General features: G+C 45.8%; 12 protein-coding genes across 12 annotated transcripts, besides 23 other annotated features; all 12 read left to right on the plus strand.

The window, feature by feature from the left end:
- On the plus strand, window positions 1-1,857 carry Tc00.1047053509167.10 (hypothetical protein, conserved; the record flags this gene model as incomplete). Its single annotated transcript, XM_811607.1, has 1 exon — window positions 1-1,857. A coding segment is annotated over one exon (1,857 nt), but the record flags the coding sequence as incomplete, so codon positions are not given.
- Window positions 1-24,492: part of a sequence feature (heterozygous, non-Esmeraldo-like haplotype) that runs on past the window's edge.
- Window positions 2,107-2,130: a microsatellite.
- Window positions 2,143-3,501, plus strand: Tc00.1047053509167.20 (3-hydroxy-3-methylglutaryl-CoA reductase, putative; the record flags this gene model as incomplete). The annotated part of the gene is made up of 1 exon (XM_811608.1): window positions 2,143-3,501. One exon carries the CDS (start codon window positions 2,143-2,145, stop codon window positions 3,499-3,501), a length of 1,359 nt encoding a protein of 452 aa, XP_816701.1.
- Window positions 3,663-3,688: a sequence feature (AT_rich).
- Window positions 4,546-5,004, plus strand: Tc00.1047053509167.30 (hypothetical protein, conserved; the record flags this gene model as incomplete). The annotated part of the gene is made up of 1 exon (XM_811609.1): window positions 4,546-5,004. One exon carries the CDS (start codon window positions 4,546-4,548, stop codon window positions 5,002-5,004), a length of 459 nt encoding a protein of 152 aa, XP_816702.1.
- Window positions 5,017-5,051: a microsatellite.
- On the plus strand, window positions 5,097-7,448 carry Tc00.1047053509167.40 (amino acid permease, putative; the record flags this gene model as incomplete). The annotated part of the gene is made up of 1 exon (XM_811610.1): window positions 5,097-7,448. The coding sequence occupies one exon, from the start codon at window positions 5,097-5,099 to the stop codon at window positions 7,446-7,448; it is 2,352 nt and encodes a 783-aa protein (XP_816703.1).
- Window positions 5,210-5,269: a sequence feature (T-rich).
- Window positions 7,597-7,653: a microsatellite.
- Tc00.1047053509167.50 (uncharacterized protein) lies at window positions 7,810-8,703 on the plus strand (the record flags this gene model as incomplete). Its single annotated transcript, XM_811611.1, has 1 exon — window positions 7,810-8,703. One exon carries the CDS (start codon window positions 7,810-7,812, stop codon window positions 8,701-8,703), a length of 894 nt encoding a protein of 297 aa, XP_816704.1.
- Window positions 8,823-8,855: a sequence feature (T-rich).
- Tc00.1047053509167.60 (hypothetical protein, conserved) lies at window positions 8,916-10,226 on the plus strand (the record flags this gene model as incomplete). Its single annotated transcript, XM_811612.1, has 1 exon — window positions 8,916-10,226. The coding sequence occupies one exon, from the start codon at window positions 8,916-8,918 to the stop codon at window positions 10,224-10,226; it is 1,311 nt and encodes a 436-aa protein (XP_816705.1).
- Window positions 10,232-10,264: a sequence feature (T-rich).
- Window positions 10,470-10,489: a microsatellite.
- Window positions 10,550-11,527, plus strand: Tc00.1047053509167.70 (hypothetical protein, conserved; the record flags this gene model as incomplete). Its single annotated transcript, XM_811613.1, has 1 exon — window positions 10,550-11,527. The coding sequence occupies one exon, from the start codon at window positions 10,550-10,552 to the stop codon at window positions 11,525-11,527; it is 978 nt and encodes a 325-aa protein (XP_816706.1).
- Window positions 11,911-12,522, plus strand: Tc00.1047053509167.80 (hypothetical protein, conserved; the record flags this gene model as incomplete). The annotated part of the gene is made up of 1 exon (XM_811614.1): window positions 11,911-12,522. One exon carries the CDS (start codon window positions 11,911-11,913, stop codon window positions 12,520-12,522), a length of 612 nt encoding a protein of 203 aa, XP_816707.1.
- Tc00.1047053509167.90 (hypothetical protein, conserved) lies at window positions 13,151-13,669 on the plus strand (the record flags this gene model as incomplete). Its single annotated transcript, XM_811615.1, has 1 exon — window positions 13,151-13,669. One exon carries the CDS (start codon window positions 13,151-13,153, stop codon window positions 13,667-13,669), a length of 519 nt encoding a protein of 172 aa, XP_816708.1.
- Window positions 13,673-13,725: a microsatellite.
- Window positions 13,908-13,927: a microsatellite.
- Window positions 14,608-17,535, plus strand: Tc00.1047053509167.100 (valyl-tRNA synthetase, putative; the record flags this gene model as incomplete). Its single annotated transcript, XM_811616.1, has 1 exon — window positions 14,608-17,535. One exon carries the CDS (start codon window positions 14,608-14,610, stop codon window positions 17,533-17,535), a length of 2,928 nt encoding a protein of 975 aa, XP_816709.1.
- Tc00.1047053509167.110 (S-adenosylmethionine decarboxylase proenzyme, putative) lies at window positions 18,078-19,058 on the plus strand (the record flags this gene model as incomplete). The annotated part of the gene is made up of 1 exon (XM_811617.1): window positions 18,078-19,058. One exon carries the CDS (start codon window positions 18,078-18,080, stop codon window positions 19,056-19,058), a length of 981 nt encoding a protein of 326 aa, XP_816710.1.
- Window positions 19,082-19,137: a sequence feature (GA-rich).
- Window positions 19,141-19,242: a sequence feature (T-rich).
- Window positions 19,339-19,359: a sequence feature (AT_rich).
- Window positions 19,898-19,929: a sequence feature (AT_rich).
- Window positions 20,075-20,095: a microsatellite.
- Window positions 20,477-20,499: a microsatellite.
- Window positions 20,876-20,909: a microsatellite.
- Window positions 21,300-21,322: a sequence feature (AT_rich).
- Window positions 21,816-21,843: a microsatellite.
- Window positions 21,958-21,981: a microsatellite.
- Window positions 22,355-22,421: a microsatellite.
- Window positions 22,808-22,934: a sequence feature (T-rich).
- Tc00.1047053509167.120 (S-adenosylmethionine decarboxylase proenzyme, putative) lies at window positions 23,028-24,140 on the plus strand (the record flags this gene model as incomplete). Its single annotated transcript, XM_811618.1, has 1 exon — window positions 23,028-24,140. One exon carries the CDS (start codon window positions 23,028-23,030, stop codon window positions 24,138-24,140), a length of 1,113 nt encoding a protein of 370 aa, XP_816711.1.

Consider the following 24,492-nt stretch of genomic DNA (forward strand, 5'->3'; position numbering starts at 1 on the left):
AAAAACACCATTAATTCCTCCAACGAAGAAAAGTTGGATATGGATCGAAGAATAGCCCAAAACCAGGAAAGGTTGACACGCTTACAGTCGGAGCGAGAGGATGTTGCCCGCCATCTTTCAACTGTAAAGCGTCTTCTTCAGGTTGCTGACCAAGATATTAAAACTGAAAAGCAGAATCTTCAATTGGCATTGGTTGAATTTCAAGCAAACGAGTCCAAACTTTCGGCTGTTGAAGAAACATACACTGGGGAACAAGCTAGACGAAAACTTCTGGAGTCAAAAGTCATCGTTCTTGGTGATCAACTTCGCTCCCTCTTGGAGGAAGTTCGTGTAAAAGAAGGTCAGATGGAGGAAAGAAGAAAAAAGATTGAAACTGAGAAGCTACATTACATGCAATTAATTGAGGACGAAAGAAGTAAAGCGGCTGAAGAAATGCGTGAGTTACGACAGGAATTTATTGACGAATTGTCTACACGTGACAGACGTTATCAGGAGGAACGTCAAAGAGTTGCACATAACGCTTTTGAAAGAGGTCATTTTCAGGGCATAGAGGACGGGCAGAATGAGGCGTTGCTTGAAGCAGATGCGGCTACGCAGCATCTTGCTCTCACTGCTCAGCGCCACGAAGCGGAAGTGAACGGCATACGTATTCGCTTAAGGAGTGCAAAAGGAAAAAACGAAGCTGACGCTTGTCGATTGACATCCCAAGCTTCAGCACTTCATGGGGCGATTGACAATCTAATGGGGGAAAATTCACAGATGGAAACAGAGTTTGACTCATTGAAGAGTGCAAAGGAGTCTGTTGAAGATGATGCCTTTCAAGAACTCAGGTATGCCATCGAGCAGCTATCAGTTGCCGTGGGACGACAGGATCTCCTTGCAATAATACACTCTTTACGAGTCAAAAGGGATGTTAGCTATGCATTTGAGACACAAAGAGAAGCAGAACGACAACGAATTTTAAAAGAGGAACAGAAGGAGGTTTATGAGTGGGTTTCTGGAGTGGTTGATGGAAAATATGTTTCGTTTCCTAGTATGCGCGCACAGTATTTGACTGAGCCACCGATTCCGTACGTTCCAGATGTTCCTTTCTTGAATGAAATGGAGCCATCGGAAAAAATTTTTGATTCAAAAGTTCAGGATGAAGTAAATAAACAGGAAGTTCTTCTTCAGTTTGATCCGGATGAAATGGATCGTCGCTATCAGGAGCTTTTGTCGGAGCTGACTTGTACGAATCCTGTTCTAGAACTAGACCTAAAAAAGAATTCCTCAAAGTTGCTGTATGATGCCCCGTCAGCAAACAGTTTGTCTCAGACCCAAGATGGAAAAACCGTTTATGAGGGCACTCGTAACTCACCATCCTCAGAATTGACGGCAAACGCTCCAAAGATAGATCAACAGAAAGTAAGCGAAGAGGGTGTTTCATCGCAGCCATTGCCATCCCAAACTGGGGTTCAGGTCTTTGTTTTAAAGCAAGAGGAAGAAGGTGATTGTGGTCCCCTTGTAAAGCCTGATATCACTGTGGAGAAGGTGCAAGAGCCATCGCATGCCATTTCTCCTAAAGATGGATTATCAGAAAAAACTCTGGCGGAGAAAAAGTGTCCGTCCATCACCTCGACCTCTTCTGGAAAGCCAACGTCAGTTCATCAGATCAAGGGGTCTGAAAAACAAATAGCACCTCCACAAAATCGAGGGGTGCCTTCTCGAGTTTGGAGGCCTAATTTCAGTGATTCAGATTCTGACATTAACCCTCCGGTGTTATCTAAGGAGGCTGCAATGCGCAGCTCGACGAAAGTGGCTCCGCAAAAGAGGTCTTTATTTGATGATAGTGATTCCTCTGATGGCTCAATAAAGTAACTTTTTAACGCGGCTGAGCCAAGAACTGTTTGGATTTGCACAGTGTTCTTGGTATGAATACATCTTTTTGTGTGTGTTTAGGGTTTGTTTGCTGAGGGCGGCTGAGATTTTGCTATGCCAACGAGAAATCCAAACGTGATTTTGCTTCTGCTTTATCGTAGTTTTTGAACAGATTCAGGGATGAAGGATCTATCCCATTACCCAATTTGTTGAATTTTGTTTGTTGTTGGAGGAAATTTTATATTTTTGATTATTATTATTATTATTATTATTTTTTGATATTTTATGTGCATTGCTAAGGGAATTTTCAAAAGATCCCTATCTGGGAAGGAATCGATGTTTCGTAGGGCAATTCTTCTTGGATGCAGCGCTGCGAAAACTCCATGGAGTGAATGTAGTAATGCTCAACTTGTGGATGCTGTGAAGTCCCGCAAAATTTCATTTTATGGCTTGGAACAGGCATTGGAGCCTGATTACAGGCGTGCCATTGAGGTGCGTCGTGAGGTGGTCTCCGAAATTGCTTCCCAGCAGCCAGAAGCCAAGAAAAAACAGAGTGCCCTGCATACTATCCCCTTTGAGAATTATGACTGGAACAGGGTTGTCGGTCAAAACTGTGAAAATATCATAGGATATGTACCAATTCCGCTTGGTGTTGCCGGGCCAATACTTATTGACGGAAAGGAGTACCCTATTCCTATGGCTACAACGGAGGGGGCGCTTGTAGCTAGCACCCATCGTGGCGCTCGAGCCATAACACGATCTGGCGGTTGCAAGACACTTTTGTTAGGTGAGGGCATGACAAGGGCTCCCGTGGTGGAGCTTCCATCTCTGGAGGAAGCGGGAAGGCTTCATAAGTACTGTAATGAAAATTTCTTATCACTAAAGGAGGCTTTTGAGTCCACAACGCAGTATGGGAAGCTGAATTCGCTAAAGTGTGTTTTGGCAGGACGAAAAGCGTATCTCCGGTTCCGTGCGACCACGGGTGATGCAATGGGAATGAACATGATCACAAAAGGCGTGGATAAAGCCTTGTCAGTCCTGCAGCAGCATTTTCCTTCAATGGAGATCCTTGCTTTATCAGGTAATTATTGCACAGACAAGAAGCCATCAGCGGTAAACTGGATTGATGGACGTGGAAAGTCGGTAGTAGCAGAGGCTACATTGCTTGCTGAAGTCGTTGAAGACACCCTGAAATGCACAGTTGACAGCCTTGTATCTCTTAATATTGATAAGAATCTTGTTGGTTCAGCTATGGCTGGGTCTGTTGGTGGATTCAACGCACAAGCTGCGAATGCCGTTGCTGCCATTTTTATTGCGACAGGGCAGGACCCAGCGCAGGTGGTGGAGTCTTCAATGTGCATTACGACCATGTCAAAGGTGGGCAATGATCTTCTTATCTCCGTGACAATGCCAAGCATTGAGGTTGGTGTTGTTGGAGGGGGCACAGGACTGGCGGCGCAGCGAGGCTGTTTAGAGTTGATTGGGTGTGGCGGCCCGAGCAAGGAATCACCGGGTACAAATGCACAGTTGCTTTCTCGTGTTGTCGCTGCGGGTGTACTTTCAGCTGAGCTTTCTCTCATGTCTGGCTTGGCCGCGGGTCACCTCCTAAGCGCCCACATGCGCCTGAATCGCAAGAAGAAGTGAAGCGGGGAAAAAACAAAAAGCACGCTGATCAACCCCATCTTCACACTCATACAAATTCAGGTGAGGAAAAAAAAAAGTGAAACAAAATTTTAATTGAAGGGCGTTCTGGGAGGAATGCAGGCCGGGGAACGAAGAAAGGGTGATGAAGAGGAGGAAGAAACTTATAATAATAATAATAATAAATAATGCTCTACAAGCTCCAAATGCAAAAAAAAAAAAGCAAAGCAGGAAAAAGAGACCGCGGACAATGAATAATTATTTTTGGTTGTGCAAGTGTAAACTGATAGGGGGATCGCCAGAAAGGTGGGGTGATTGAAAAAAAAAAAAAAGATAATAAACACGAAGATTAATAATAGGAAGTGATCTTTGTGATGAAACTCTGATCGCTCCTTTGGTGATGTGATCATCGGGAATTTGTCGCCTCTGTATCTTGATGGGTTGTCTGTTGGCACGCATCGTTCGAAGAAAGGCAAACGGACGGCGTGCGACGAGGTTTTTATCTTGGAAACTCATTCTACCTCTTGTTGATGATGATGGAGCTTCCTGTTGCCCGGCGAGAGGCTGTGAATATTTTCACTCCACGCGTACTAGCCTTCAAGTGGCGGTGGTGACGTTTTTGAATGGAATGCGGCGGGTGTTCTTTGGATAGGAGCTAATTTTATTTGCGTTGTGATCTTGTTTTCTCCTTTTGTTGTTATTGTTGTGTTCTTGCTTTTTTCTCTAAATGGGAGGATTTGGGCATTGTGAGTGAAGAGGATGGCGTGGACGGAGAGGAAAGAAATAGAGAGGGGAAAAAAAAACGGAGCATGAATTTTTGGGTGAGGGGTTTGCAAGAGACATAGCCTCATAACTCCTCAGGGAAACACCTTTATTGAAATCTATTTGGTTTTCTTTTCTTGACCTCCTGTCTAGTGACCCGGGCGAACTCTTTTCCCTGCCGTCTTGATTCTATGCATTCATCATCAATACTAACGAAAATAACCTTTGATGAAGCAAAATACGACACACACGCACAAGCAGTGAGGAAACATTTTAAGGCGACTCATGTCTTCATCGGCGATATTGTTTGTGGGGAATCTGCCCGCAGTCACGAATGCCCAATACCTTGAGCGTCTTTTTTATGCCTACGGCGAAGTGAAAAATGTAAAGATGCACCAGGAAGGCATCCATCCATACGCAGAAGTGACGTATGGTGCTGTGGATGACGGGGACTCTGCGATAGCAGCGCTCCATGGTAACTACTGCGCGTCAAAAGACCTTCCTCTAGTAGTTTTATACCACCGCAGTAGTCCAGTGGTCTCGCAATACGGTCTTAAGGTGGGAAAAGAGTACGCTGCTGCCTTTGCAGAGAATCGTGACCCTTTGCCCATACCGTTAGAGGCCTTCGATGAGAAGTTTGAGCGAACCGACGTACCACCTCCACCTTCAGAGAGGGAAATATTTGAAGGATCCAACTGGAGTAGCTACAATAACGCATCACATGATGTCGGCGGAAATGTTTAATTTTTTACCGTTTTATTATTATTATTATTATTATTATTATTATTATTTATGTGTTCTCTATCTAATTTGCAATATGCCGCAGTTTTTGTGAAATGGATACTTTACAGATGGGGGAAAGAGAAAATGATTTCAATTCTTATTCACTTTTCTGGGCACCAGTTACATGCGCGCTGCGACCGAATGAAAAAAGAAAAGAAAAACGTTGTTTTTTTTTTTTGTTGTTGTTGTTGTTGTTTTTGCTTTTTTTTTTTTCTTTTTTCTTCTTCATTGCCTATTGTATCATACGAGAAATAATGACCGATGATCCTGCTTCCACGGTGCCGTTACTGAACCCCGATGAAAGGGCAATGGCTTATGGATTGCGGGGGTTTGAGATCTCCCGAAGGCCATACAAAGCAGCAACACCTGAAGGATGCATTCCAAAACAACGCTGGGGGTCGGCACCGCGGGGCGCTGTTGTTTACCTAAAGCCGGGCTCTGGATCATTCCAGGATGTGCTTGCGCCGTCGCCCCGCGGCAGTTTGTTATTGTATCCGAAGAGAGAATTGGGTAGTGAAGAAGAGACAAAAGTTAATGGGGATGTCCCTGGCATCCCTGGGGCGAAAAAACCGTCGTTGGGGCAACTACGTGCAACCGCAATAGCAGGAAATGAAATAGCATCATCTTGTATCTACGCAACCGGGATTGTTGTTTCTGCGGCTGGACGTTTGGCCTGTTTTTCTTCATTACTTGTTTCTGTTGTGTTGTACATTTTTCGTTGGATTTACACGGAGATGTTTGGCCCTCAGCCTACGAATGGTGGTACATACAACGCCTTGCGGAAGGCTTTTGACAAAAACTGGGCATCGCTGGCGGCTATTTTATCAACACTTAGCTACGTCGCAACTGCGGTGACCAGTGCTGCATCTGCTGGGGACTATCTTCAATTTCAATGGAATGCTATGCCGTCGAAATCGATTTCTATTGGTATTCTTATTTTTTTTGCCGTGGTAAATTTATTTGGCATGAGGGAGTCCTCCCACGCAGCATCACTAATTTTTTTGCTTCATCTCTTGGTTCTTTGTGTGCTAGTTGTCTCCGCCCTCGTGTACGTCTGCAGAGATGGTGGAAAAGTGCTTCGTGATAGCTGGAACTCCCCCTCTTTAGCTGCTAATCCGTATGATCAATGGATCACTTGTATTTTTTTTGGTTATTCCAGTGCATTATTGGGAGCGACAGGCTTTGAATCCAGTTCCAACTACATTGAGGAACAAGGCGAAGGCGTGTATCCAAAGACCCTTCGTAACATGTGGTTTCTTGTGACTGTGATTAATCCAACCTTGATGATACTGGCTATAGGTGTTATTCCCATTGAGGTTTTAGTAAAGAATGCTGATTTTAGTTTGGCTCTATTAGCCCAGATAGCTGTGGGAGATTGGTTAAAAATGATCGTGGTATTTGATGCGGCGTTTTCCTTATCCAGTGCTGTTCTTAGCGCATACGTCGGTATCCAAGGCCTTCACCGACAACTGGCCCGTGATCACGTCATGCCTGCATTTTTTTTATCTGTAAATCGTTGGGGCGGAAGTAATCATTTTATCATTGTTGGCTTTTGCTTAGTATCATGTTCGCTTCGTCTTCTTGTTGACGACATGTCTTCCCTTGGAGGAGTCTGTGCCGTTGCTTTTTTAAGTGTACTGATGCTTTTGTGTCTAAGCAGTCTTTTCCTCAAGTACAAGCGCGGCAGATTGCGTGGAACTCTAATGATTCACCCCTTCGTTGTGTTATTGGCACTGTTTTTGGTGACGGCGGGTTTCGTTGGCAACGTCATACGCGCTCCCCGGAATGCCATGTACTTTGCCATTTATTTTTTTATTTTTTTGTTTGTTGTGTCCGTTACAAGGCTGCGGGTGTCTCTTTCTCGGGTGTTGCACGACCTCATCCCCAGCAACTGCCATTGGGCAAAGGAGAAAATGGGCGACATTGTTGCATCGATGCGGCATTGTCCCGTAGTGTATTTTGCGAAGCATGCTGATATTAACGTGCTGAATAAAGCCATCCAGTACATTGTGGACAATGAAGACACACACATGGTAAAAGTCATCCACATGGTGGGGCGTAGTCTTCCACCCACTGCCAGCTCGGCCTCTCTAAAAAAATATGGCTCGGAGAGAGATGTACACCAAGACAAGGAGGAGAGCGCGGAATCTTTTTTACGCTTGGAGGATGAAAATGAGTTGACAACGATGCGCGAACTGGAACAAAGCTGTGCCATCATTGATCAACTCTACCCAAAACTCACAATTGAGCTCCTGTTTGTACTTTCTCCATTCACCCCGAGAGTTTTTTACGAAATTTCGACTGAGCTTAACGTGCCACGCGAACTTATGTTTATGGGTTGCCGTGGCGATTGCTTTTCACAGATTTTGGATCAATTTGATGGCGTGCGTGTCATCAATTACTGAATATTGAGTAAACATAGATTGTTCTTGCGCGGCCTTTTCTTATTATTAATATTATTCCTTATTTTTAGTTACTTTTGTCTGTACTTCCTCAGTTCGGTGCTTCTTTTTTTTTCTTTTTTTGAACTTCTCCGCCTCCTAAACAAACATATATTTATTTATTTATTTATTTATTTATTTATTTATTTATTTGTTTATTTATTTATTTTTGTTGTACTGCCTTGTTTTATATAATGTTATATATATATATGTAACGTTTGTATTGGTGTTTTTCTTGCTATTGTTTTATCCTGTTTTTCTTAATTTCTTTTCCATCCTGGGAATTTAACAAGGTTATCAATGAGTAGGGGTGTTTGCGTGCATTATGTCAAACGGCTCTAACGATCACACCGGCGCTTCCCACGACCTCAACGGCGAGTACAAAGCGTTATTGGAGGAGTTGCACGTGCTGCAGGCGGAGTGGCACAGTACGGCGTCACGTAAGGCGGAACTGGAGGCATCTGTCACCTCGGCTACCGCACAGAGCGACGCGGTGGAGCCCATTCGTTGTCGTCTTTTTGAGTTGCGGAAGGAATGTGCCTTACTTAACCAGCGGAACGAATTCCTTCAGCTTCAGATAGATGAAGCGAAGGAGCTTTACAAACGTGCCTGTGGAGAATCATCTGCTCTCGTCGGGGATGCTTTAGAGGAGAAGGAAAATCTGGAAGAGGAGTACATGCAGGTGATGCGTTTTGTTGACCAGTTTGACCCAAACCTTCAAGAGGACGCGGCGCTGCTGAGGGCTGCCCTTGCGGAGCAGCGCGTGGAGATACGTGTGCTGCAAGAGATGCTGGATGCCGTCAAAGAGTCCGTCGTGCCTGATTACTTTAGTGAGCCTCTGCAAAATTCCGGTGCGCTTTTCAGTTCACATCCCAACCCCTGCGTGGAAATTCAAATGGACGACGTCTTCATCCCGGTGCCGCACGGAAGACTGCGATTGCTTACCGGCCCCCGTGGCGATGGTCTGCAGCAGCTGCGGGACCGGCATAAGGTGACGGCATCTGTCGTCTGTTTTAACGATATGGTGGCGGTGAGGCTGCGAGGGCACAAGGCAGGCGTTGAAAACTGCGGAAATGACATTCGTCGTGTCTTGTCTCTTCAAGAAGAGCGGCATGAAATCCTGAAAGGGAAAGGGGAAAAGCAAAAAAAAAAAGAAGCAAAAAATACGCATACACATACAAGCAGAAAAACTTTCCCTACTTCTTTTGTATCGTCTTGATTATTTAAATGTCATCTCAATTTCTTCTTCTCCCACCCCACCACTCATAACCGCCAGTGGAAAATGTTATGCAATATTAGTAACCATCGCTCACTCTTCTTGGGCGTCTCTGTATTTCATTTTCTTTTCTTTCTTTTTTCCTTTTTTTTTTTACTTGTTACTCTTTCCAATTCTTGTTTTATTTTGCTTTTGCGTTGAGGCTGGCGAACGTGATGGACGTGAACAGTGCTCGCGTGGAGAGGCTCCGCCGTGTCAACCGCTACAAGGCGGTGCAAGCGGAACTTGCCCTTCAGCGGGAAGAGGAGGAGATCCGGGCAAGTCGGGAAAGAAAGATGAACGCCGCTGCTCGCGACGAGGCGCTTGCAAAGCAGCTAGCAGAGGAGCAGCGTCTCGAATTACTGGACACCAAAATGCTTCAACTTGCTCGCGACTTTCCGGAGCTGCGGAACTTGGAGGCGCAGCTAAAACATGCCTTAATGAAGCAAGGGCGAAAGGACCCAGTTGAGGAGATACGGCAGTTAAAAGAAAAAAAGTTACAGGAGGAGAGGAACTACATCGCATATTTGAACGAGCAGGAGGAACTGGCAAAGGCCAAGGAAGAAGAACGGCGTAGAAAAGAGTTTGAAGCATTTCAGCGGCATCAGGCGGCGCAGATGGATCTTATTGAGGAAAGGAAGACCGTTGCTGAGAAGGAGGCCGCGGACCGACGGAAGGAACGCATAGCTGTTGACGCGGTAGTGGCTCGGGCCCAGGAGAAGGATTTTCTTGACGCCTTGGAGAAGCGTGAAAAACAACGACAGTTGCAGGCTGAACAGGATGAGTTCTACCGACTTCGTGCAGAGGTTAAGGAGGCAGAGAGAAGGCGCGCTTTACAGGAGGAGGAGGCCATCAACGCCTATCACGCTGAGCAAAGCCGTCGGAAGGAAACGAACGAGAAGTTGGCACGTGAGAGGGAAGCCATCAAAGCCCGAATTCTTGAGGAACAGAGCAGGAAAATTGCGGAGGAGCAAGCCAAGCGGGAGGAACTGGAGACTTTGTTAAATGATTACTACGAGGCGGAGCGCTTGGCAAAGGAACGCAAGGCGATGAAGGATGAAAAAGAGGCGCGGGAGAGGTTTGCAGAGGAGGTGAAACAGGAGAATTGGCGGCTCATTCAGGATCGTCTAAAGGAAAAAGAGGCGGAGCGCGCCGAAGAAATCAGGTTGCGTCAGTTGATGATGGAAGATCTTGCGAGAAAAGCCAAATTGGAGCGTTTTTCGCGGCAACGCCAGATGCAAATTAAGCGTGAACACATACTGGAGGCTGAAAAGATGCTTGAGGCACGCAGGGAGCTCAAGCGGGAAGAGGAGCGCCAGTCTGCACTTGTAGAGGAGCGGGAAAAGAAACGCCAAGAAGAACTACTGGAGTACGTTCGTCGTGCACGTGCACAACTTCTTGCTGACTATTTGCCAAAGCTAGGCGAATTTGTGCCAGCACACGTGCTTACGGTGGATGAAAAGAGACAATATGGTATCATAAAGTAAAGTGGTTTCTTCTCTTTTCTTTTTTCTTTTTTTTTTCTGAAGAGATATGTTCATGTCAGGGTTCCTATTACTACTGCAACGATCACATTGGTTTTTTTTTGTTTTTTTTAGATTGGGGGAACCCAACCCAATGTATAATTTATTCTTTGGAGGAAGTGTTTGCCGTATGCGGCTGCGCGTTGAGGTGTGGAGACTCCCGTTTTGTGTGGGAAAAGAGGAGTTGCCGTCGCCGCATTCAAAAACATTTATTTATTTATTTATTTTTATTTTTTTCACTTTGTCGGGGGATTTTGTGCGATTTATTTTTAGTCTCCACTTTCAAAATGCGGGCTACTTCCAGTCGAATGCTGAAAAAGATTTCGAGCGATAAGGTGTGGAAGGCGGTGCCGCTTCCGCAGCCGTTTCACACGGCTCTTGAGACAGGCGACTGGGTGAAGGCGCTCCACGTTTATCAGCGGCATTCTTATCATGCACCGCCCGTTGACACCTTTGACCTCTTGAAGGCTGTCATGCACGCGACGGGTGTGCGAGTGGATGACGTAAAGAGCCGATTTAATGAGAAGATACGCCTGTCTGCCATTCTACAGAAAAAAACACCTGACGAAGTGGAGTGGAGTGTTTTTTGGGAAGCCCTAAACAAAGGTGACTCAAAAACGATTAGTGCCGCCCTTATGGGCGCTCGTCTATCAAGCATCACACAGCAGATAACCACAGCGGAGGCATGTGCTGTATTGTTGAAGTCGGCTGGAGAAGACTGGGAGGCCAAATTAGTGGACAATTTTCCATTTGCGACCGTGACGCGTTGCAATCTCGTTCATGTGGCGTTGGCTCAGAAGCGGTGGGACGTCGCGGTGGAGCTTCTTCGCAATGTGAGGATAAATCGTAGTGACGTGATGACCCTGTGGCCACTGATTGAAGAGCTGGACTGGGAAAAGGTGCTTCTCCTCATATCAGCGTGTCCAAAAAATTCAGTGCCATTTGACCTTGCGTTACGCCACATTCTTCGCGGCGGATGCAGCTTGCAGTACCTTGCGGAACATTTGGAGAATGCGCGTGTTCTTGGTGATGCGGACGTTGTGGCTCCGCTTCTAGCTCACGCGGTGGAAATTGGCGATTGGGACTTTGTTGGCAGAGGAATGGAACATCTTGTTGACATTGGACAGATAACGCAGCCGGCGCGAGAGGTGTTTGAGCACATGGGAAAGATACACGGCATGGAAACGGTGTGCGCTCGCCTGGAGGAGCATCGCATTCCCCTTCATCATGTGACGGTGGAAAATTTAGAGAGTCTCAGACTGTGAGTGCTGAAAGAAGGGGAATAAAAAGAAGAAAAACGGTGCTCGAGACGAAAGTGACTGTTTGGGTGGCGTATATTTCTTTCTTATGCTTCCGTCTTTTTTTTTTCTTTTTTTTTATCACATGCGATGTTTTTTGCTCACGTTTGTTCCATTCAGACGCAGCAATGCGTGAGGTGGTCTTCTGGCAGCCGTCACTCTCCTGTTTTGAAGCGACACCCCGTGACAGTTTCTTTGCGTTTTGTTTGCCTCCCTCCCTTTACAATTTACGTACTCCGTTTACTCTTTTGCAGTGAATTACACGAGAAGGACCACTGAACCCTTTTTTCTTTTCCTTTAATTATTATTATTATTTGCGCAGTAATTCTAAAATAAAAAATACGCGAGCCATGCGGTGGGTGATAGTTGTATTTGCTTTATTTGCCTTGATGGCTGTGGGATCTCTGGCCCAGCTTGATACACTGCCGTTCCTATTTGTCTCCAAGTCCGTCTCAGACGACTACGTGGTAGCTGGTAACAGCGTGGAGTTTACTGTCACTGTTTACAACTACGGCCAGAGCCCTGCGATGGATGTGACAGTCACAGACATTTTGGTGGACGGCACGAAACGTACAAAGCGTGTAGAAATGCTTTCCTTTGGAGAGAGTGCCGTGCTGAAGTACACCGTAACACCGAAAGAGCTTGGCAACTACGTTGTTGGCGTTGCGGAGGTGACATATGCCCTGGAGAAGGGGAAGCCAGCTACACACAGAGCGTACAGCAATGTCATTCGCGAGAGTAATGCGCACTTCCTGGGAGAAAAATACGACGACGAGAGTTTTCGTGGAGTTGTGTCGGTTGTAACGCGGGAACGTTACGATCGTTTACACAAGCGGTATATTCGTGAAATTGTGGCGTATAGTATACTCTGCGTCATTCCCGCGCTTTTTCCTTTTTTTGTTTACCGCGCGGAGCAAAATCAGGTGGAACTTCTGATTCGCCGCTCCAAACTCAACAAGTAGCAGCATCCATTACAATGTTGCGGCTTGTAAACGCCAGCGGGGTGTAAATCATGTGCGCGAGGGCTTCTGTGTGATGAATGTGGATATTGTGCTGGTCCACCTTCACAAATGACCCCTGAAATGAAATGAAATGAAGGAAACGCAGAGAAAAGTACATACATCCGTAAAAAGAGAACTGAGAAGGAGAATGATGAAAAGGAATAAAAAAGGTTGCGAGGGTGAAGAGATAGAAGGAAGAATAGAGATGTATTGAAAAAAGGTGGAAAGAACAAGATGAAACACCGTAAGAATACAGACATGTGGAGTAAAGGAAGGAGAAGAACTGAGAAAGGCGGTGTGTGCGCTCATTCTTTTAATTCCACTTGGTTTATTCCCTCTCACCTTGTTGCATGCATATACTTCTTTTTTTTTCTTTTTTTTTTCATGTGTGTATGTGTGTGTGTGTTTGCTCTCCGTGGCTCATAGTTGCGGTGAGTGTCTGTCCGTCGCTTCTCTCAGCTGCTTTTCGCTCACGGTTTTCTTTTTTCTTCCTCACCTCTTTTCATAATTTTCCCTGTGGCGCAGCGCCGGTTACGCCAACGGTAGCGATCAGCACTTTTTGTCTTTTACTCGACACAAAAGTGGTGGCATGACGACGAACGCCGTACGTGACGATTCAGACAGAACGCCTCCACTGTTGGGCCTCGTTCCGAGCGATCATGGCGCGGCCAAGGACGGCGCTAGCGGCGTGAATCTTGAGCGTAACAGGCGGAGTATAACCGCGTGGCACCAGACGAGGCTCAACAACATTATTCTTGAGGAAATACGGAAGGCATGTGTTTCGCGTGATGATCACCGACTGATGCTAAAGCAACTCATCTCCACTGCGTACCACAAGGATCCACAGCGCAAGGCCAACATTGACAAGTGGAAGGGCATTATGCTGGCCGTCGAAAAGGAGTATGCTGGCGCCAACGCACTTTTTAGTATCTCCCCCGACCCGTACCAGCGGGTGCTGGCGAAAATCTCATCGATGATGATATGGGACGGGGAGGTGCGTCACTGGGAATACAGCTACTGCACCGAGGAGATTGCACGACGCCACTCACGACACATAGAAGTACTGACACAACTACAGCGGGCGGGGAAACATTTTCTGAATGTGTGACGCTTATTATTATTATTATTATTATTATTATTATTATTATTATTATTATTATCATTGGCACTGCTCTCTCTCGTAACAAAAAGGATGGATACGACGCAAATCAGGTATGAAAGCTTATATGCAAAAACCCAATCTAAACACGCACTGCAAAATGGAAGGAAACGAAAAAGAGGAAGAATAAAAAGTCTGAAAAAATGAAGTGAAAATAGAAAATGCCGTCACCTGAAGAATTTTAGAGTTTTTTTTTTTTTTTTTTTTGTGCGTGTGTTGAATGCGCGATTATTTTAACCTTGTTGAAACGCTTTTCATTCCCTTTTTGTTAACCGGCCTCCTGCCTGATTTTTGCCCATTTGCAAAGAAGGGTTCATATTGTTCCTTTCAGCACTGGTCATTTCTTTTTTTTTTTTCTCTCGCTTCCCACAGCACCTATCCGCCAACAAATCAGTGAAGTAAACAGGACCGGTGCAAGGACGGTTTTTGCGCAGGGACGTGCACCTTTATAAGGGGTCATGGTGTTTTTTTTTTCTTTTTAAATTGTTGCTTGTGCGTCTCACTGACTTTTTTCGGGCGTTCGGGATGAAAGGGAAAACCGGCTTTTGTAAAGTGCGCCACTCTGATTGGGGTGGCAGGGTGGAGGGAGGGAGAATGCGCTCCCAGAGAAATAGACAATTTGAAGGAAAACGCCTTTGAAAGGGAGGGAGAACACGCAATAAAATAAAATAAAGTTTGCGTATATAATTGACGCATAGACACATGAAAATGAAAGTAATGGACTTTTTTGCCTCATCCCTTTTGCATTTGAAAGGGGCGTTGCTCAGATGAACAATTCTTCTTTTTTTTTTTTTTTGTCTGTTAATTTATTTTTATAGAAGAGATCCACCGCATTGAGTCTTTGAGTTTTTGTGTTGTTCAGCACGTTTCGTGGGCGAATTTCTCTGATGAAGCGGCTGACCCCGCAGATGGCTGCGGCCTATACCCCCAAGGATGTGGAGAGTGAATGGTATGAGTGGTGGGAAAAGTCCGGCTTCTTCCGCCCTGCATCGGATTTGGGCCGCAAGCATAATGGCAACACGTTTGTCATTGTATCCCCTCCTCCCAACGTCACTGGATATTTGCATCTTGGCCACTCCTTGACAGGTGCTGTGCAAGATACACTTATTCGATTCCATCGCATGAAGGGCGACAACACTCTTTATGTTCCTGGTACAGACCACGCCGGTATTGCCACACAAGTGGTTGTGGAGAAACGTCTCTTGCGAGAATCCGGTAAGACGCGTCATGATCTTGGTCGGGAAGAGTTTTTGAAGCGTGTGTGGGATTTCAAAGAAAACCATGCACACGTGATTACCCGTCAACTTCGACAAATTGGTCTCAGTCTGGATTGGACACGAGAGCGCTTTACGATGGATGACCATTGCGCAGGTGCGGTGCTGGAGGCGTTTGTGAAGTTGCATGAAGATGGCCTGGTGCGCCGCTCCACTCGTCTTGTGAATTGGTGTTGTGCACTGCAAAGCGCCATCTCCGACTTGGAGGTGGAATTTGCCGATGTGCCAAAAAATGCAAAAATTGCCATACCAGGATACGACAAGAAGGTCGATATGGGTGTTTTGACGCACGTTGCCTACAGGTTTGAGGATAGCGATGATGAGATTGTTATTGCCACAACTCGACCGGAGACTATTCTGGGTGACACGGCGGTGGCAGTCCACCCGGATGATGAACGGTATAAGAAATATCATGGCAAACGCCTGAAGTGCCCTTTCCGTGATGAGACCATTCCTTTGATTCTCGACCCTGTATTGGTTGACGTGAGTTTTGGCACAGGTGCCGTAAAAATTACTCCCTCCCACGATCCAAATGACTTTGAGGCGGGGGTACGTCACAACTTGCCACAACTGACAATGATGGATCTCAATGGACGGATTACCATTGATGGCCCTTTTAAAGGAATGCATCGTTTTGATTGCCGACGTGAAATTGTGAAGGAACTGGAGAAGATGGGGCTTCTGCGTGATGTGGTCCCGTACGAGTACCGTGTTGGTCGCTGTAGTCGTACAGGTGACATTGTGGAGCCACTTTTGATGCCACAATGGTTTGTTGACTGCAGCGAAATGGCCCGTAAATCTGTGGAGGCGGTACGTAATAAAGAGCTGCGTCTTTACCCTTCTTCGCACGAAGCGGTTTGGTTTCACTGGTTGGAGAATATAAAGCCGTGGTGCGTCTCTCGACAGCTGTGGTGGGGACACCGTATCCCTGCGTACAAATGCTCGGGTGTGGTGCCATCCAACCACGAAGATCCATGGGTGGTGGCTCGTAACATTGCGGAGGCAAGGTCCAAGGCACGTGCGAAATTTAACTTGACCGACGCGGAGGTGGAACAACTGGTGCTGGACCAGGATCCAGATGTGCTTGATACGTGGTTTAGTTCTGCCATGTGGCCTTACTCTACCCTTGGCTGGCCAGGGGACACAGACGATATGCACAAGTTCTTCCCTGGTAACCTAATGGAGACCGGTCACGACATTCTCTTTTTTTGGGTTGCACGCATGGTGATGACGTCACTTCATTTCACAGGAAAGTTGCCATTTTCAGAAGTGTTTTTGCACGCTATGGTGCGTGACAAAAATGGTGAGAAGATGAGCAAATCCAAAGGGAATGTGATTGACCCACTTTTTATTATTAATGGTATCACTCTTGAGGGGCTGCACTCCACGGTGACGAATGGTAATTTGGATGAGAAGGAAGTTCCCCGGGCGTTAAAGTTGCAGAAGGAGACGTTCCCGAATGGCATTCCTGAATGCGGTAGCGATGCACTCCGGTTTGGCCTTCTTTCATATACTCAATCAGGAAGAAGCGTCAATCTTGACATTGATCGCATCGTCGCCTACCGCCAATTTTGCAACAAATTATGGAATGCAGTGCGGTACGTCCTCTACCACGCATTGGGAACGGAATACAAACCGGGCCTGACAGTGATCGACGTTTTAAGGGCGGAGAGTTATCCGCTGGAATGCCGTTGGATTCTCTCCCGTCTTGATGTGGCGGTGGAGGAATGTACCCGCGGGTTTTCAGAGGGCTCCTATGACTTTGCCCTTACCACTAACGCAGCCTACCGCTTCTGGTTGTATGAGCTGTGCGATGTCTTCCTTGAGCTGACGAAGTTTTCCATTCATGCTGGTGGTGATAGAAAGCAGCTGGTGCAGGATGTATTATTACATGTGGTGGAAGTCGCACTCCGTCTGCTTCACCCCATGATGCCTTTTCTCACAGAAGAGCTCTGGCATCGCCTACCAAATTACAATACTTTTGGGGTGGAGAGTATCATGCTCGCCCCGTACCCCGCAGTGGCTGGATGGAAGAATGACACGGTGGAGGAGAAGATGAGGATTATGATGGATACCGTACGCAATGTCCGTTCCACCAAAGCCTCATATTCTCTTACAAACAAGCATAAACCGGATGTGTGGATTACCGCACAAACCGCAGAGGTGAAGCAGTTGCTTATGGATCACAGCTACATGGTGATTTCCCTCGGTGTGGTGGGAAATGTTTCCGTCATTTCGCCGGAGGAAGTGGAGGCCAATGTTCCAAAGGGCTGCGGGTTTTCTGTTGTGAACAAGGAGGTGGGCGTCAACATGATGCTTTTGGGTTTTATTGACGTACAAAAGGAGGTTGCGAAGCTCGACAAGCAGCTTGTAGGACTTCAAAAGCAGATTGAAGGCCTAAAGAAAAAGATGTCCATTCCAAACTACGACATGAAAGTACCTGCGGATGTGCGGACTGCGAACAGTGAGAAGCTTGACACGCTCACGGCACAGGAGAAGCAAATTCTAGAAGGCCTGGAAAAAATGAAGAGCATTCTTTAGACGTGTGAGGAACGCCCAACAACGCACGCACGCACAAATAAAGCTTAAGGAAGGTCAAATGAGGCAAGAGAAGCAACAAGAGACGTGCAATTCTTTAAACATTGGGATGCTAAATTGATTTAAATGGTCACCTTCGTTGCTGTTGTTATTTGTAGGGGAAACAGAGGGAAAAAAAAAAAAGAAAGGAAACAGAAAATGCCGTTCGGTTTTGTAACAATCCCAAGAACACAATTGGGTCAATTAATGTGCGAATCTTCTGTGAGTTGTGTGCGTGAGAAATATGTTTTTCCCCCTTTGGGGCGAATTTTGTTTGTCCTTTTTTTCTTGTGTGTCTGTTTTCAGCCTTCCCCACATCTTTTCTCCTCTTTTTTTTTTTTAATTATTTGGCCTCAAAACAACAACAACAACGAAATAACACGCAAAAAGGAAAAAAGGGAAGCAAATTTTAAAACTAAACCTTTTAAATTTTCTCGACGGTTGAATTTTTTTTTGCTCTTTTTTTTTATATATATTGCGTGTTTTTGACCCTCACCTGAGAGCAAATGTTGGAGAGCACCTGGGCAGCCGCGCGGGAGGAGGTCCCGGAATCCGTGCATGCCTTGATGGCGATGTGGGGAGGGTTTGATGGGCCACGCAACGCCAACGATTGCGGTATTGAGAAACGACTGGAGCTGGATTTTCGCGGGGTTATTGTGCCGAGCGAAGTGTCGGTGTTGGACCTCGAGTCTGTCATGTCACACGCCGGGGAGTTGTTGGAGCGGCACTCCGCCGAAAAGGGCCTTATTTCCCTTGTGTTTGGAAACAGTCTGATGCAGTTGACGCAGCGACACGTCATTGTGACATCATCTTCCTCTGTGCTACTGCATGAAATTTTGGGTCCGCTGCTCGACCTTCTTCGCAGCCACGGCATTGATATTGAATGGGCCTCTTTTATGCGCATGAATACGACTTCCCCGTGGAGTTCCTTGTGCGAGATGAGTGAGATAATGGCACAGGAATACGCGCAGCTGAAGTCCGTCTTCCCGTCTGGTCACCCGTACCTGACAGGGCCCCTTGATAGTGACCACTTCTTTTACTTTGTTTATGACGCGATTGAACGGAATGTTTTGGGCGCCCCACCCGAAGACGATGTGCAGATCAATGTTTATATGTACAATGTCAAGACAGATGGGTCTGGTGACGACGATGATGCTCTAAAGAGCGTCCAACAGGTGGTTCCACTGTCAGAAACAGAGTACGAGATGCTGCGCGTCTCCACAGACAACATGGCGCATCCCTTTGCGGCATTTGAAACGAACTCCATGATAGCCGCTACGAAGAAGCGGGAGCTTGTGAGGGGTCTTCTGGAGAAATTTTGCCCCGACCGATTCACGATGGTTGTGTTGCAGGACCGCTGCAGTCCTCTTGCCCAGAAAGGCAGCATCTTTGACGAGATGGAGGGCTATACAATAATGAACCGGGCAACCAACCACTTTGGTCAGGGCTACGCGTTCCACCAGACCAGCTATATTCGCGCCGAATAACGGGCCAATGAAATAACAACAATAGAGAGAGAAAAAAAAGGGGAGGAGGAGGACGAGGGAGAGGAAAGCGAGTGGGCGACTGTTTCCTCTCATTCTTTTCTTCTTTTTTTTTTTTCTTTTATCTCTTTCTTGGGCATGTCTTTTTTTATTTGTTTCCACCTTTTTGTTTGTTTGTTTTATTTTTAAGAAATAAATACATCCTCCTTCTGTCATTTCCTGTGCCAGTTCACCGAGTTGTCTTCTTTGAAGCACTCAACACCACTTTTGCTGCGATCCCCCCTTAATTTTTATTTTTATTTTTCCGTTTGTGTATTTGAGTCAATACAAAACTGCTGAGCCGACTTCTTCCCCCGCTATTATTTTCCCCCTGCGCAGCATCCTTCACGCAGTGTGACTGCGTGAGCCGCCACACCAACTTCTCGCAATGAATACTGCGATAAGGGTCACTTTTTTAAGTGTGCGTGTCTACGTGCTTTACGCATGTGGCTCGTGAAGGATGCTGCGCAGTGGCAATGCCGGAAGAAATGAAAAAAACTGAGGGGCACAGAACAGGCGGCGGGAGGTGCTCTGTCACCCTACCTTTTGCCGTCATCTGTGACGTGTTCCCTCGAAAGAACCCGTACCTGGAACAAATGAAGTAGACCTCTACGGGGGGCATTTTTTTCTTAACCGCCGTGTCCATTTCTCGTGGGCACGCCGGCAGCTCGAACTGGCGGATAAGCACCTACTCTTTCGTGAATGAAGTGCGGCGGGCAGCACACACACTTACACACATTTCAAACACACGCAAATACTCCCGGAAGAGGGACCTAATTCGCATTGGAGGACTATTCTCACAGAAAATAATCTAAAAATATTATTATTATTTTTTGTTTTTGTATCATCTATAATTTTAATTTGCGTCTTTTCTTTTTTTTTTTTTTAAATCTGTCCTTTTGCTGCTATTTGGTGTGTTTTGCCGACAGATCGCAACACTGGGCTTTCGGCGCAAGTTTGTTGTTATTTTGTCATCTGCCTTTTTTTTTTTTTTTTTTTTTGGCGGAGGCGGCCGACGCCCTTTTCCCCACCGAAGTGTCGAGTCGTTTTTTTTGTGCCGCGCATTCCCCACAGTTCTCTCTCCCTTCCGCTTCAGTTGTGTGTGATGTTTTTTCGTGGCTCCGTTGCCGCAGCGGCGAGAGGGAGGAGAAATTTGTAGGGGCGGGAATGAGAAGCACCGTTTTTTTGTTTATTTTTGGCTCCAATGACACGGAGGTGTGGGAAATAATGCGGCCTACCGGCCAGCCATAATTTTAAAAGAATTGTGTCCTTTTTGTGAGTGTACGTATGTGCGTCCGTGTTTTTATGTAGCCAATGTGTGTACGTGTGTGTTGCCTTCTGCCGAGCCATTTCATCACGACCGGGTTTTGTTTTGTTTTTCGTTATTATTATTATTATTATTATTGGCGTGCTTCATCCTTAAATCATCAACAAGCAAAAGCAAGCAGCACCCCGCAGACGTGAGGGAAAATAAATTTATTGAACAATCAACAATGAGAGGAAATGAAAAAGAAAAGAATTTTTTGTTGTTGTTGTTCAATAATAAAAAGAAGAAGAAAAAAAAAAAACAACTCACGCCTGATTGACGAGGTGAGAGGCATTCAACTTGCTGTTGTTGTAACTATTTCCATTTGATAGAGCTGCCTTGGTGGTGTGTGTGTCCGCTGAGGGCACGGACGGGGAGAGAAAAAGAAGATATATATGGTTGTGTACGATAATCCCGATAAATAAGTGAACGGCCCACGAGAAGAGAAGCATCGTAATTTGTTGGAGTTCACTACAAAAGAAGAAAAGAAAAAAAAAGAAAAAACAAGAGGAACGGAGAGAAGAAACGTAATGAAAGAAGTCTTTTTTTTTCTTTGCGCCAAGAAGAAGGAATGAAGTACACATGAAGAAAATCGAGAAGCGGCGTTCTGCGTTGAGCCTCGATCTTCGTGATTCTTCTCTTTTTTTTTTCCCGCCCCGCTTCTCCTCTACCCGCTCCTTCTGTTTGTGGGCGTGTCGATATGCGTGGATGCGGGCGTCTACTGCAGGCAGTGCCTGTGACGCCGTCCCTCTCTGCACATGCGCACACATGCAAACAAATGAGAGGGAAAGGGAGAGTGAGAGGCAGTGTGGGAGTTGAGGAGAAACGAAGGGAGACTCACGCAATGGACGAATTCAGCAGGGGGGGGGAGGTATTTTTATTATCGCACGCAAATCATCATTTTTATTATTATATATATATAGCTTTTATTCCGAGTCGTACCAGAAGGAAAGAAAGGCAAAGGAATAGAAAACAATTTAATTATGAGCACAACAAACTGAAATGATCATTACAGAAGCCGAGGCATGTAGGAAAGGAAAGAATATGTAGTCTAATAGAGCTGCAGTGCACGGGGAGAGGAGAGAAGCGTGCAAAAGAGCAGCAAAGCGAGAGAAATAAAAAGAGAAAGAGAAGTGTATATATATATATGAGGATAAAGAAGAAAAATACCTTTTGTGTAATGGATTGGGCAATAAAAATTGGGATAACAATGCGAGAGGAAAGCCGAGGTGTAGGCTCCCAAAACGGGTAAAATAGGAGGAAAAATAGGGACAGATGGAAAGATGCGCGTATGGCGGCACATAGAAAATAGGTGAGAATGGAGAAGAGCAAGAGGCCAAGAAGGGGAGGGGAAAAGATGCATGAGAAGCTGAATGGCGAATGGGCATTTGAGAAAGGGGAGGAGAGGGGGGAGTTTTTCTCTTTTTTTTTTTTCTTTTCTTTCTCTTATGTGTGTGTATGGAGTTGGGAGACGGTTTGTGCGTGGATGGAAGAGAGACCAAGAAGAAAGAAAAGGAAAATTAACTTGACATCTTTTTCCTTTTCTTTTTTTTTTTTACACAAACACACACACACACACACGAAAGGGGTGGAGGCATCCTTTTGTTCTTCTCATTTTGGTTTTGTTGCCTTGTCCTTTTGGATTGTTTCTCTCCTTCTCCTTCTCTCTTTCCACCCGCCCCCAATTGCAAAAAGAAAAGAAAAAAAGACGCACGTGTGTAGGTATGCATGACGATAAATGAATATTTGCCTCTCCCCGCAATACGCGTCATCTGAGAAAAGGAGTTTTGTGATGCAGGCATGTGCTTGCGCGGGAAAATTCACATGCACATACATATGGGTTAGTTTTTGCCTTTATTGCCTCGTTCTCTTGTTGTGGGAGGGCTTGACCGCCGTCGACTCCTTTTTTTCTTTTTTGTTCAGGGAGTGGGGAGAAGTCTGGGCTCATGTGCGCTTTTCCTTTTTTTTTTCTCTTTTTTTTTTTTGTTTTGTTTTTTTCTTTTTTTTTTTGTTTGTTTTTTATGCGTGGGTGATTTCTGGAGAGGGAGTTGCCTTGCGGTGGCGGAGTCTCCTGCAGATGAGTCGCACGGAGCGACCCGGTGCGTCGAGAAATCGTGGGCCCAAAACGGCCAGTGGAAAGTGAATTTATTTATGGAAAGAAATGTGGAAATGGCTGAGGCAGAGCGAAGCAGAGGTGACATTTCCGAGACGCAGGCAAACTCAGTGGGTCCATTTATTTGTACTTGCATACATCTCCTAAAAAATTGTTGTTACACCACGAATGGTGCTGTGAGAGGGCAGTTTTGGCCACCAATGAAAAGGTAAAGGAGAAAAGGAAAAAAAAAAGGCAAACTTTGTCGTGATTTTGGCACCACTGCTGGCGTAATTAAGATATGGGTGACATGCATTTTCTTTTTAGTGTTTTTTTTTGTTCTTGTTGTTGTTTCAATTTGCTTTTTTTTTTTCTTACTCACATATACTTCTTAATGGTGCACCTCTCCTTTTTTTTTCTTGTTATTTTTTTTGTTTTTGTTGCGCAGGCGGAGTAGTTAGTGATTCTCGGTGTATAGCAATTACATACATTTGGTTGCATTGCGTGTGCGGGCGGGTGTGTGTCTCGAGGTATCATGTTAAGCAATAAGGACCCTCTCTCTTTGATGGCGATGTGGGGTTCAGTGAAGGGCTACGACCCAAATCAGGGGGCCAGTTTTGAGGGGCCGGAAAAACGTTTGGAGGTGATCATGCGTATTACTGACGAGACCCACTCGGAGGGCCTCCATGCCCTTGGAGATGGGGTATGGAAAGGTGTGGTGGGCTCGTTAAATGCCCAAATTGTATCCAAAGAGAGTAATGAGTATATTCGCTCTTATGTGCTAACGGAAAGCTCATTGTTTGTCATGCGGGACCGTATCATCCTGATCACATGTGGCACGACGACTCTACTTAATGCCGTTCCTTTCGTTTTGGAGGCAGTTAGTGATGTGCGAGGGGAGGTGGAATGGGTCTCTTTCATGCATAAGAACTACAGCTTTCCGTGGGAACAGAAGGGACCACATCTCTCCATGGCAGAGGAATTCAACACTTTAAGAACGTACTTTCCATCGGGAAAGCCTTTTATATTTGGTCCTGTCGATAGTGATCATTACTTTCTATTCGTCTATGACGACGTTATTCGTCCATGTGAGACGGAGAACGATACACAGTTGAGTATGACAATGTACGGGCTAGATCGTACGCAGACGAAGCATTGGTTCTCGGATCGTTTTATCTCAACAGGCACAGAGACGGCCGCTATCCGCAAGGCGACAAAACTGAACAAGGTGGCAGATGACTCATGGAAGTTGCATGATTTGCAATTTGAGCCGTGTGGGTATAGTATAAATACAATTCGTGGTGCAGAATACCAGACGATCCACATAACACCGGAAGATCACTGCTCTTTTGCCTCGTACGAAACGAATACACCCGCTGTCAATTATTCGGAGCGGATAAACACCGTGTTGGGAGTTTTTGCTCCAATACGTTTTTCCGTGATTGTCTTCATTGATCCTGACAGTGATGTTGGAAGGCTGTACCAGAAGGGACAGAACGTTGGGGTTGAAGCGGAGTATTACCCTAAGTATGAATTGCAGAACCGTACGGTCAATGAATTTGCCCCAGGCTACGTGGTGATGAAGATGAATTACGCAATGAGGGCGGAAGTAGCTGAGAAAGACTCCACAGATCCCGTGGAAGAGTAGTAATGATATGAAAATTTCTTTGAGGAGCGAATAAAATAGGGAGATGAGGTTGTGTGTACAAAGGGGGATTGCGGCTGCACCCTGGAATATTGTACGCGGTAGCAAGGTTTCCGCCTAACAATTGCCGCGCTTCCTTTTTGTTTATTCGTTGCTTCTATAATGAGGTTGAAGAACTGTCAGTTGTGAAAGTAACTTGGATATGTTCACGAAACGGAAACGAGAAATAAAACCAGGCACATAGCGAGGACGTAATGTGGCCGTTGGAGCTGTTTCCCGTCGTTATGCGATTTTTATACGTCCCCTTGTCTGTCTGCGTGTGTCTGTCTGTCTGTGTATGTGGTGTTTGGCTTTG

Source organism: Trypanosoma cruzi, genomic scaffold (genome assembly GCF_000209065.1).
Source record: "Trypanosoma cruzi strain CL Brener 1047053517161 genomic scaffold, whole genome shotgun sequence".
NCBI classification, from domain to species: domain Eukaryota; phylum Euglenozoa; class Kinetoplastea; order Trypanosomatida; family Trypanosomatidae; genus Trypanosoma; species Trypanosoma cruzi.